The 13,291-nt window shown below is 43.3% G+C and overlaps 1 protein-coding gene across 6 annotated transcripts in view; it reads right to left on the bottom strand.

Annotated features, from left to right (window-relative positions):
• The window catches only part of RANBP17 (RAN binding protein 17), a 256,018-nt gene extending 243,870 nt beyond the window's left edge, over positions 1-12,148 (bottom strand). For 4 of the 6 annotated variants that reach the window (XM_038413647.2, XM_043491411.1, XM_043491412.1 and 1 more), the window contains exons 1-2: positions 11,863-11,983; positions 1,798-1,944 (exon numbers count right to left, since the gene is read on the bottom strand). In XM_038413647.2, the coding sequence (XP_038269575.1) occupies positions 1,798-1,944; positions 11,863-11,886 (171 nt within the window). In that variant the 5' untranslated portion in view covers positions 11,887-11,983. Of the gene's footprint in view, positions 1-1,797; positions 1,945-11,862 lie in introns of all 6 variants that reach the window. The other 2 variants (XM_038413649.2, XM_043491410.1) reach the window with 2 other exon arrangements.
• Positions 12,149-13,291: the final 1,143 nt, after the last annotated feature.

Raw genomic sequence — 13,291 nt, 5'->3', positions numbered from 1 at the left:
TTATTATACATGGAAAAGACTTATTAGATCATAGAAGCCATTCACCCACCCTATGAGAAAATGTACCATATATTCATTCAGTCTTGCACATGATCTCAGACAATCATACACACACACAAAAAGGAAATTTACTAGAATTCTGAATTTTCTGTATCTTAATTACAACAATTCTGTAGCTCAACTGTATTGTTACGTTTGTTCACATTATGGCCTCACTCCTGTAAAGACTTATGCACACACTTACAATTAAGTATGTGTGTAAATCTTTGCATGACCAGGACCTATATTTGTTTTACTTGATACTATTATGGAATTCTAATGATTGTAATGCAATTACTATGCACCGAAAATTGGAGAGAATAATATTTATGCTTGCATTTCTCACATCCTGAACAAAAGTCTTACTGAAGACACAGAGTAATTGAGTCTTTTCTAACAATAAGATTTTGCACCTTTTATCCAAGGATCTCAAAGCACTTTACAAAGCTGAGTAAACATTTATATAACAAATTTATAGAGAGGATAATTAAAGCAGAGAGAAGTTAACTGACTTGCTAAAGGTCAAAGAAAGTCAGTAGAAGACTTGGAAATAGAAAATAGTAGGTGTCCTGGCTCCAAAACACTCGATTCACCAGACCATTGTTCAATGAAGAGACCACAGCTGCAACCACATATGAATGGGACTCCTCACATAAGTAATCCATACTCAAGAGTATGGATTACGGGATCAGACCAATGTGCTATACTAAATTTGAATATTTTCATTTTCCCCCCACTGAGAATGCATTGTGCAACATCTATTGCAATAACCTAACTGTATCATAATGATAAACAGAATTAACAACTCCTTAAGCATCCATTAACACGATAGATTTGTCAAGCTCTTCCAAGGCATTACCAACTATGTCAATGATTTCCAGATAATGGACATGTCTTAGGCTTGTCATCTGAAATCATAACGTTCCAATACACAGTAATGATTATGAAGAACTGAAGGTTTAACTCAGGGTTGGTTCCCCCACCTCCTTTTAAATCTGACAAAATATCTGCACGTAAAATATCAGTACCAAAAAAAGACACAATATTCTAAAATCAGAGGGATAGCCGTGTTAGTCTGTATCCACAAAAAGCAACGAGGAGTCCGGTGGTACCTTAAAGACTATCAGATTTATTCGAGCATAAGCTTTTGTGGGGTAAAAAACCCACTTCTCCATGCATCTGAAGTGGGTTTTTACCCACGAAAGCTTATGCCCAAATAAATCTGTTAGCCTTTGAGGTGCCACTGGACTCCTTGTACTCTAAAAAAGAAAACTGAAACAATGCTAAGAGACTGGTTTAAACTAAGACAACAGGAAAACATAGTTTAAGGCTTTTCACACCATTCTTAGCCTGTCCCATTGTAACTTGGAGAAGCAGGAGCATAGGGGACTTAGTTGTAAAAGTGCTGGAGCAAATCATGTTGAGGAGCAATACGTGACATAAAGGTTCCTGCCTTTTGCAAGTATTAGACCAACATTCACATCTATTTTCCCCCATAGTTAGGTTTTCCCCGTTTCTGGTTATCTGCTTTCTAATGATAGGTACTGTCAATCCCACAAAGCCCACCCTCTAATACCAATTTATGTGTGTAGATAGATTTGCTGGAATTTTATTTATGAAGAAAAAATTCAATTTGTTATAAGAAATGAGCATCTCACATGTATTGCATTTACACTGACATTACCTGGACCCCAATGTGGGCCTCATGATAAATGCATGTTTACATTGTCAGATTTTACACTTCTCCCAGGTACTTACTGTTCCTTGTTCAAGTAAAAGTTGACATTGGCTGAGACATTCAGGGCTGTCAATAAGCTCCAAGAGCAACTTCTCTGCTTGCATCCGCTGTGCTAGATCAGTCCCCTCATAGAGCTGGTTACATAGTACTTCTAGCTCTGCCAAACTCTGTTAAGAAAGAACAATACTGAAACCTCCAAATACGCCTTTCACCTGTGGAAGCCTTCCTTAAGATTCACAGTACCGGCTATTTACAAACACTGACATATGGCCAGTACGGTAACATGAAATGCTACCTATGCTCAGTTTTCCAGAAAAGTGCAATCAAACCCCTGTAGTTTCTTTCCCTCCCAATTCCCACTGCAGTAAGAGTGGCACAGAACTCCAGTAAAATATATGTGCAAGAGAGACAAACAGATTTTATACCTCAGTACTAAAATGGAAGACATTACTCCAGTGATTAAAATTAAGTAACATAATACAATTCTTTTATCATGGACTACTCCTAATTTGAAATTTAGAACAGAAACAACAGGTAAAGTTAATAAAAAGAATCCAAATTTAACATGTATTTTTAAAAAAAGTTTGCTCTCTAACATTAGCTGTAAGTTCCAAAGATAGCGAAGGTAAGCTTTAACTCAACATTTGTCTTATTGAGCATATCTGATAATAGCATGAAAATGTTGTAACCTATTGACTGAAGAGTCAATATTTGAAAACACAATGAAGAAAGCACTAAATGCAAAAAGTAGCTATAACATGAGGTACTTTTTAGAGAGAGATAACGTAACACAGGAGGAAAAGAGAAAGAATCAACAAGATACTGTTTAAGAGGAAGCCAAATGAAGATTGAAGACCAGAGAGAAATCTATGCAAGACCAACAGAAAGTCATTGAGCGTATCCATATGCTTTATGTGCAGGAGGTCGGACTAGATGATCAGAATGGTCCCTTCTGACCTTAGTATCTATGAATCTATGTTAAGCATGGCCTAACACTTTGCAAGACTGAGGCCCAAGTCTACAAAAAGTTCAGCTGTCATTTCATACTTAACACTTGTTTTAGAACAAAGTGGGGTCAGTACAGTTAGCAATTACTTTGAATTACTATTCTAATGAGAAATTACAATACTCTTCCCCCCCCAGCTCCACCCCCCAATTATCATGAGAAGGGTGAACAAATTCCTCCCCAGTAGGTTTTAGTGACTAAAACAGAAATTTTTCAGGCTGAGATTTTCAGAGCTGTCTAAGGGATATCGACACTGCAAATGGAAGTGTGACTGTAGCACAGGTAAGCATATCCATCCTACCTTTAACCTTACTAGCTCAGGTAACAATAGTAGTGAAGACATGGCAACACAGAATTCAAAGTGGGCTGGCTGTCCCAGTACAAGCCTGCAGGGTACCTGGGTATGTACTCGGGTTGTTGGCCCACGGGTATGCCTACCCATGCTACAATCACACCTTCATTTTCTGGGTAAATTTACCCTAAAGGGATTTGGACTACCAACTCCCATCAACGGGAACTGGGCATCCAGATCTCTAAGCTTTGAAACTATCAGACACACTGGGCAAACTGAATGTGTTGCCCCCAGCCCAAATACTTGCACCCTCTCCCCCCCAAAAGCCCAGCCACAGGGTCCCCCTTGCACAGATACCAGCACTCTCTCCCCTGCAGAGCCCAGACACCCACCCCGCCCTCCCCCCCAGAGCCCAGCTATGGCCCAGACACTCACTCCCCTCCCCCACAGAGCCCAGGGATCCAGAGGCAGAGAAAGCCTGATGCTTGGTCCCAGGCTTGCAGGAAATTTCCTATATGCCATTTCCTTCCCACAGGAACTGCTGGGAGCTGTAGCTGCCAGGAACCCTCTCCCTCCCCCCAGCAGTGTCTTATGTGTGCGAGCTGGGCTCTGCAGGGTCCAGCAGCTCTTAGTGATGGCCAGCAGCACTGCAACCCATTTCTGTGGGGGAAAGGAAATTCTGCACACGTTAATTTCTGCAAAATTCTGCATAGCATAGTGGCGAGAATTCCCCCAGAAGTATTAAGACAACACACATCTCATATCCCCCTAGCGCTTCCCTTAAAAGTTAGAGCGGCAAAGAGACCTGTGGCACTTTATAGACTAACAGACATATTGGAGCATAAGCTTTCGTGGGTCAATACCCACTTCATCAGATGCATATAGTGGAAATTTCCAGAAATATAGTGGAAATTTCCACTACATGCATCTGACGAAGTCAGTATTCACCCACGAAAGCTTACGCTCCAATACGTCTGTTAATCTATAAGATGCCACAGGACGCTTTGCCGCTTTTACAGATCCAGACTAACACGACTACCCCTCTGATTCTTAAAGGTTAGCATCTTCTAAAGATAAAACGTTTCCCTTTCAAGCCACTCACTCCTTGGGTCACATAAAAAGGGAAGATTTTATTCCTCTATAAATATAAACTAATGAATGAAAATAAGACCCTGAAAAAACAACATATGTACACTAACTCCCAAACAAGACACTAACTCAAAGCAATTAAACCCTCTTCTGCCTAACACTCACTCACCAACAGTTGTGTATATTCACTTTACCCTCCAACACTTATTGGCACAATAGATCTTCAAACAAGATCCACACTTATGGATCTGCAGCCCCTGAAATGCTCCATAGAATATGGGTCACTTCTCTTCAATTTCCTTCCTCAGAGCTCATGCTGAGCTAGCTACAAACTTCAGTCCAATCCCTCCCTTCTATTTTAGCAGATTTTTTCTTTCATTCACTGAACTCCCATTGCAGGAATCTCAACTCAAAAGCAAACAGAACAGTACCCTGGGGATGGGCCATAGCGACTCCTGAGGTCACGTCTGGAATGTTTCAGCATTTCAGAGTCCAGCTCTTTCACAGAAAGGTCATTTTAGTCTCTTCTGCACTTTACACTGCAAACGAGACCTTACAGAAGTCCCCTCTCCTCTAGAAAGGACTCACCACCCTTGTACAAAAATAAAAGGCAAGTACAAGAGCACTGACGATGACCCTGAAATTAATACCTGCATACTAATCTCTGCATGCTGAAGTTGCTCCTTTAATCATCAAGTATTATTTTCCTGATATTAGCAGCCTCTAAACTATGTACCTGGAACTGCACAATGAATCATTTCCCCCCAGATATTCTGATATTGTCTTTCTAAGTATCAAACACAGTACCATCTCACTGGAGGAAGTGGAAGCCACTTCACTGCTACTATCTTCATTCTCCTAGAAACTGGCCTAAAAAATCTTCCTTAATAAACTCAGACTTCACTTTAAGAACCTCCAATATAGATAACATACACTGCCACTAAAAAATTGGGATGAGGATAAATCTGCAATCCTTTAAAAAAGAAGTGGTAGCAGGTACTACGGTCAACATTTTTGTTGAGTTAAAGTTTCACTGACAAATAAAAATTGGCATTAACCCACCATCATTCGGACACTTTAATTACATAGTCCCCTGTGTGAGTCTCCTCTGTCACATTATTTCTGAATTATAACCTCCATCCATGCAACTCTGGGGAACAGCAGGAGATAAACCATTGATCATCTCTGATTCCTCCAGGATTTCTTTCTGTAGTTATATAACTCAATGCACGTGCAAAATTCTTGGGAATAAATCTGCATACACAGGTCAGTAGTGTGTACAGCAGTTTCCCATACAAACTAATAACAAGAATTGGAATTAAACATAATTATTATGATTTCCTGTGAAAAATGTATGCACCCAGTAGCACTAAATACAAAGATGAACAGAATATGTTGGAGAAGAGTCAACCAAGCTTTGGTAAAGTGAAATCACACCTATTAGAATTCTTTCAGACTGTCAACAAACACGTGAAAAAGGATGATCCAGTGGATATAGTGTACTTAGACTTTCAGAAAGCCTTTAACAAGATTCCTTAACAATGGCTCTTAAGCAAAGTAAGCAGTCATGGGCTAAGAGGGAGGGTCCTCTCATGGACCAGTAACTGGTTAAAAGACAGGAAACAAAGGGTACAAACAAATGGTCAGTTTTCACAGTGGGAGAAGAAATAGCAGGGTCCTTCAAGGATTTGTACTGTGACTAGGGCTGTTCAATATATTCATAAATGATCCGGAAAAAGGGGTACACAGTAAGAGGGAAACATTTGCAGACAATACAAAATTACTCAAGTTATAGTTAAATCCAAAACTGACTGAGAAGAGGTTACAATAGAATCTCACGTGACTGAGCAGATGAAATTCAATGTTGATAAATGCAAAGTAATTGAAAAAAAATAATCCGAACTATACATACAAAAAAACATTCTACCAGGGAACACACACTGGCTGTGGGATCCCAGTAGATGGGTACTCCATGGAAAAAATAATACTGTCTGGGTCTGCATTATCTTTCCTGACTAAATTGTGCAAGGCTGAAGGAAGATATTGTGGGTCTACTGAGGCTCCAGTCCAGCCACTCCACCCTCCATCTCCTAACCATGTGAGATCCCTCTGTGGGATATGTAAAAGGGATGAGGACAGTGCTGCCGAGATGGCCAACTCCACTTTCAGGTAGGGAGGTGCAAGATCCACGTATACCAGAGACCCTCTGTGTGCAAATCTAAGGAAGGATACAAAGACTCAGGTTGCTCAAGATGAAAAGTTACGTTCCCACTGTTCCTCAGACATTCTTGTCAATTGCTGGAAATGGCCCACCTTGATCATCACTACAAAAGATTTTCTCCCCCCCTCCCCCAGCTGGTAATAGCTCATTTTAAGTGATCACTCTCCTTACAGTGTGTATGATAACACCCATTGTTTCATGTTCTCTGTGTATATAAATCATCTCCCCACTGTATTTTCCACTGAAAGAATCCGATGAAGTGAGCTGTAGTTCACGAAAGCTCATGCTCAAATAAATTTGTTAGTCTCTAAGGTGCCACTAGTACTCCTTTTCTTTTTGCGAATACAGACTAACACGGCTGCTACTCTGAAATCTGGTTCCTAGAATGCTGTCTTTTAATAAAGTTTAGCACGGGTAAATACAGGGCCACACTACCCTCTTAGGGTATGTCTAACTTAAAACCCTACAGGAGAGCAGCTGCAGCATTTTAGTGTAGGTTCTCCTGTCAGCATAGGTAATCCACCTCCCCAAGGGGCTCTCTCTTTCACTCACCTAGTGCTGTCTGCACCCGGGGTTAGGTCAGTATAGCTATGTCTCTCAGAAGCGTGGATTTTTCACACCGCTGAGAGATGTAGCTATATCATTATAAGATCCTAGCATAGACCAGCCCTTACTCAAACTGAGATATCTTACTCCTCAGCTACACCTACTGAAATCACCAGTTCAAGGATAATGATATTCCATGTTACAATATTAACAGCTTTAGAGATATTCCCCATTTTAAGTACATGAAATTCACTAGTGCTGATAATAGCTCTAAAACAAGAATGTTTTTTTAAGTATGCATGCCCTGATCATTCAACAGAAGAAAAGAAAAAGTCGTATCCTCAAAGGACTAGCAACCATTTGAAATTTTCTTGACACACTCAAGCCTGAGAGAAAACGCTGAAGAAACTACTGTAAACTGTTTGCAAAGAATTCAAATGAAGCAAAAATGCACCCTCCAAGCTATTGTTTGTGTTTCACTTTTGAAATATTAATTGAAAGAAGATCATTGTACAATACTAGCCGCTTTAAAGAGCCTCGGGGGAAAAAATACCAGCCCATCCACTAATATAGCTGCTGGCACAAATGAGGCAAACTTCATGTTTCCTCAACCCCAGACTAATTAATCCAGGACTAGGCAGGTGCTTGTTATTTATGACCATTTCAAAATACAGAGGATGCCACCAAGCATTTTTGGGGTTTTTTACTCAAATAGTAAAAGTGACTTCAGAGTAAGTCATCACAGAATTTGAAAATGTAAACCAGTGGCCACTGCCACTTCCTCCTGTAAGTACAACTTTCCAGAGGCAGAATTTCCAACAATGTCAAATCATATTATTCAGAATACCTATAAATAATGGCAGGGATTACAAAAATGTAGGCCCAGAATTCAAGTTAAATCTTGGCAAGAAAGCAACTAAGAGGGACTACAAAGGTGAGGCCTGTGGGCTCAGATGCTCAAAGGCATTTAGGTGCCTAACTCCCACTGATTTCATTGGGACTTAGGCACCTAAATACCTTTAAGAATCTGGACCTTGATCTCTAGGTATAGAGTGTCTCCTCCTAGAATACCCTTTAATGGCTAGTCCCAAAAAAACATTACTGCCTCTTCACTATCCAGAAGGTTAGTACTGAGATTAATTGGAACAAGACAAACAAGGAAGAACAAAGGAGCAAAAGGAGGGAGGGAATAATAAAATGATTTAGGAGAACAAAGAATGGGATGTTTTCCCTGGCAAAAAGCCATTAGATTCTCTGACAGAGAAGCTTTCATTTCTGGTTGCAAAGATATCCTTCAGAATACATGCAACACAGTTCTGTCTTCCTGAGTCTGCACACCAATAGCTCATATCTTTCCAAGCCACAGCAAGGAGAAATTGACAAGACTACTCAGTTTCACTTGTGTTATTCAATCTGTGGGGAAAAATTAAAATGATATTGACATGATTCTTGTCACTCTATTGCTGCTTGGAAAAACTAGGATCAGCAGAGGCAGACAATGCAGCTACTCATAGGGAAGAGACCCTCATAGTTCAGAGGCTAGAGGACAGGCAAAACAGCAAAAATATCTATCCACCTAACACTCAAAGAAGGTTTTCAGGGGGGTGGGGAAGAGAGAGAGAAAGGATCCTTTCTCCTGTCCATCAGCCAGAGAATTGAGATTTATTAGATACCTAACTAGCTAGAGAATGATATGAAAGATGAAGCCCCTTGAACAAGGTTCAGGGATAGTATACCAATAGAAATCCCAACATCCTTTGACTTCTCAGAAGCTGGGGGTAGGAACTGGACTTTTTAACATGATTTCACTGGTAGGCACCCTCATCTTTCTCATCAGCTACCAGTTAGTAGACCTAGTCCTTCTATTAGAAGACATCTGGTAAATATTTCAAGCCCTGAGTGTAACCTAGAAAGAAACAGCCAGGGAAATCCTAATAGGCCGAACCTAATATTTGACAGGCCCTGTTTAGAATGGATACCCTGAAGTCAGCTGCCTTTGCACCTCTTTGTCCATACCTTCACCTATAAATCAATGCTTAAAGCTGTGTTTTTTATTTTAAATAAAAGGATTGAATTTACAACCATCAAAACTCAGCTAAATGGCAGTCCAAGAAAATTTTAAAGACAAACCGCTAACAGAATCTCTGTCTAATTAAATTTGGTTTAATTAACCATGGTATGTAGTTTCCCAGCGATTCTGTCAAGGAAAGGGAGACAGTAACTCTCAGAAAACATTTCTGAGAAGTATGAAGAATCACCTTTTTTTTTTTTTTTTTTTTTTTTTTTTAACAGTAGCCATTGAAACCTTCACTGGATTTGATTGGCTGCCCCTGAACTTGTATAATACAACCTTCAACTTTCAGGTTAAAAAAATATGGCCATATACAGTTTGCACATTAAAAACTTGTGGAAATAGCCACTTTTGGGAGGGGTACAGATAATTTGTACATCTAGGGGATGCTGAAGCTGAAAGAGAAATCAGTCTCTGAATTTTATAGGAAAAAAGTAACTAACATGTAACAATCCCAGTTGCAAAACTGAGTGAACCACTCCCATTCAGATTAAAAGGAAAATGAAACTTGGAAAAAAGGAAGCAAATACATCTGGGGGGAAATAATCCAAAATACACACTGAGAAGGAGAGGAACAAACAGGGAAGCAAAAGTAATGAAAGAGAACTAAAAGCAATAGTGACTGGGAAAAGAGACATAAGTCTGCTATGCAGTATGGTTGTGCTCCAAAAGGTCAACATAATTTTAGGCAGCATCTACTGAGGTACCATGTCATGGACAAGATTATTGACCATCTTTATATCACATCTGGAATTCTGCATTCAGCCCTGGATAAATACCAGATAAAGTACTGATAACTTTATTACTTTATTCTGGATTTTCTGAAATTTATCAGGTCCCTGAAACAAATGATTTATGATCACAGATTAAAAGAACTAAATATTTATAACTTGACTAAGCGATGATTTACAGACTCCAAATAGCTGAATGTGAGCACAAAGGATGGAAATGAATTATCTGGTACAGTATATCAGAGTACAACTATGAATAACAGGCTGAAATTAAGTCAGAAAATATTTAGGCTGAATATCCGGGTAAACCTCAGGCCTATGACACATATTAGGCTGTGGAGTTACTGCCCAACGGAAATGAGGGAAGGCACATCACATCTGGTTTTTAAACTACACTGGACAAAACACTGGACAATAGTCTGAACAGGAAAATAATCTAGCCCTAAATGAGTTGGTCTATCCAAGACAGGGCCTGCAGCCCTTTGGGGAACTCTGCAAAGCACATCTATAGGTACAGCCACACTTAAGACGGTGTGCAGAGTTCAGACACTGCACTTCCAGCTAGCATGGGTATAAATAGCAGTGTAGATGGTGACACATGGCTTAGAGTAGAGTGCTTTACACACCAGTACCTCTAGGGTTTATACCATACATGGCTCACTACATGCCCACACAGTGCCTCCCATGTCTGTACTGCTCTTTTTAGCAGCGTAGTGTCCCTCTACCTCCCCCTGCCAGAGCCTTTCCTGGCCACAGTGAAAGGCTCCAGAGGGGAAAGGCTCCAGAAGCTCCTGTAGTGCCTGTAATTTACACACCGTCATAAATGTAGACATACCTTATCAGACAGGTTTTTGCTTGAGGCAAACCGTAGGAAAGATGCACGCTGGTAGGCAGGGACTAGCTTGTGTCCTCTACTTGGAATTCTGTCAATATGCAGGAACTTGTTATTTAATCAATGTATTGTGTTTGTTGCATGATGTTTCAAAAAGCACACTGAATTAATAAATAGGACACGCTGAAGGGCACAACTCTCTGCTGCAAGAAACTAAAGTGGATGATTGAATATAGGTATTTTCCACTAGCCTATTTTAAAAAATAACACCATTACTGTGGGGAAAGCCAATGACAGATTATAGAGAGCAGACATAGGAAATACACTGCCCCTCCAAGCAGAAATGGGATTGGCATAACCCTCTCCTAATACGATGCCAACCCACGTGGTCACCTGCAACTGATGCCCGTATTTCCCAAATGCACTCCAATCTGGTTTGAAGTAGCTGCAGCAATGCTTCGGAAGAGAGGAAGACACAGCAAGACAGCCAATGCAAAGGAGTTAGGTGCAAAGGTGCCAACTGACTATAAATGACCCAGGAAGCTGAAGCAGGAGTAGAGATGTGTGGGAAATGAATGTCCCTCCCTCGGAAATTTTAATGTACAACTTCTGTTCTGATTTTTTCCCCCAGACATGTCAAATTTTCAGCAGAAGAGAAATTCCAGGTCCTGCACAGCTCTGTTCCCGTTCCCTGTATCATTTGCGTCCTGTGAGTACCTTTGCACTGGCTACCTTGCTACATCGGTCCCCCTTTCACACCCGGAGGCACTAGCACTGTGCCTGTATTATTCCCCTGTAGAGTATGGCACCGTCCCTCCAGCTTTCTGCAGCCTTCCAGGAATGTCTTTTCAGCAACCTGCCCCCAGTGCCCACCAACCCATCCCTTTGGTACCCCTCCCGACCCACCCTGGCATCCCCCAGTATCTCTCCCTGACCTACCCTGGCACCCCGTATCCCTTCCCGACCCAACCTGGCACTTCTTTTGGTACACTCCTCCACAACCCACCCTGGCACACACACACCCCCCTGGCAACCCCTTCGGTACACCCCTCCCCCACCCACCTTAGCACCCCCCAGTACCTCTCCCTGACCCATCCTGGCACCCCTTTCGGTACCCCCCCCCCACGACCCACCTCAGCACCCCCCAGTACCCCCTCCGCACCCTGGCACACCCCACGACGTACTCTGGTATTACCTCCCCCCCCACGCACCCCTCACCCCATCCCCACCCTGGCCCCACCCCATGCCCGGTTCCCCGGCGCACACCCCCTCCCGGCCTGCCTGCCTGCCTGCCTGCCTGGCTCGCTGCCCCCGGGGCCATTTCCGTGGCCGACCCAGCGCGCCGCAGCAGCTCCAACCGCCAGGCCGGCTCCCAACGGCTCCTCGGCCCGGCCCGGCCCGCCGCGCACTGACCTGGACGTGCCGCGCCATCTTCCCGAGCGGCACCGGGAGCCGGGCGTGGGGGCCGTGCCCGGCCCGGGGCAGGGGGCAACGCGGGGCGGGGCGGGGCGGGGCGGGGGAGAATGCAGCGCGTGGAGCCGGGGGGGCGGGGCGATACAGTGAGGGAGAAGGGAAGCGAGCCGAAGGGGGCAGTGCGAAGGGGCGGGGCGACAGCCAGGGGGCGTGGCAATGCAGTGCATGGGGGAGGGGCGACGCATGGTAGAGGGAGAGTAGGGGGAAAGGGGGATGCAGCGTGTTTCTGGGGCCGTGGGGGCGATGCAGTGTTGGGGAGGGGGAGAAGAGCAAAAGGAAAATGGGGGCAGAAAGGAAGTTTGGGGGACTGCAGTGGTAAACGGGGGAGAAATGGCCCAGAGAGTATGCAGTGATGAGATGGGCAGAGGGGAGGCAGTGCACAGCCAGCAGAGAGCAGAGAGAGGCACGCTGTACAACTATGCAGGGCGAGGGGGGAATAATGCAGTGTAAGTCAGCAAGGAGTGGGGGAGGCAGTGCAGAGCAGGGCAGCAGTGAGTAGGGGGACATGAGAGAGGAATGTGGAGCATGCTGGGGGCGATGGGAGGCACAGAGCAGCCAGCGCTGATAAGGTGGAGCACACGATCCAGTCCAGGGTAGATGGGGGCAAGAGGATTGGTGGAGATGGACCGTTGCCCCATTTCCTCTATTCAGTGTGGTGCATGGTCCCATTTCTCTTGCTGCATGCAGTGGAGGGGATGCTGAGGGTGACGACATGCTAGGCTGAAGGGATGTTGTAATTGGACAAAAGCCATAAGACTAACTCTCTGTACGTGCCACCATTGTCATCAATGGTGACGTTGCTGCGAGTCAAGATGTCCAGGACTCTATTGAATCAAGTGGATCAGGACCTTTATCCAATAAATGGTCCTTTTGCTGCGGTGGTCTTGATGGCTGGTAGAGGCAGAGGAACACATCACTGCTAGCAAGTGACTCAATGACTCCAAAATCCCCTGACTGGTGTAGGAAAATGGTCCTCTGCTTAAATCCATGTAGAATGGGTTTACTTTAGGGCTCATTTTAGTTCAAAGTCCAAATATAGTAATCAGAAAAAAAGCATCTGCTTTACTTCCTACATGGTCCTACATGGAGCCCCAAGAGAATGTCACATAAGTTATTTTGCCCCTGGTGAAGAAGCATAGGAAAGGCTGAAATTTGGCCCTCAAAAATCAAAGACCACCTTAAAAATTTTTGGCCTCAGCCCAGATCCCCCGACTCCCAGGCATGTACCTCACCAAAATCACCACCCCTTCTTT

Source organism: Dermochelys coriacea, chromosome 8, assembly GCF_009764565.3.
Source record: "Dermochelys coriacea isolate rDerCor1 chromosome 8, rDerCor1.pri.v4, whole genome shotgun sequence".
Lineage (NCBI taxonomy): Eukaryota > Metazoa > Chordata > Testudines > Dermochelyidae > Dermochelys > Dermochelys coriacea.
This window is presented reverse-complemented; position numbering and strand designations above follow the sequence as displayed.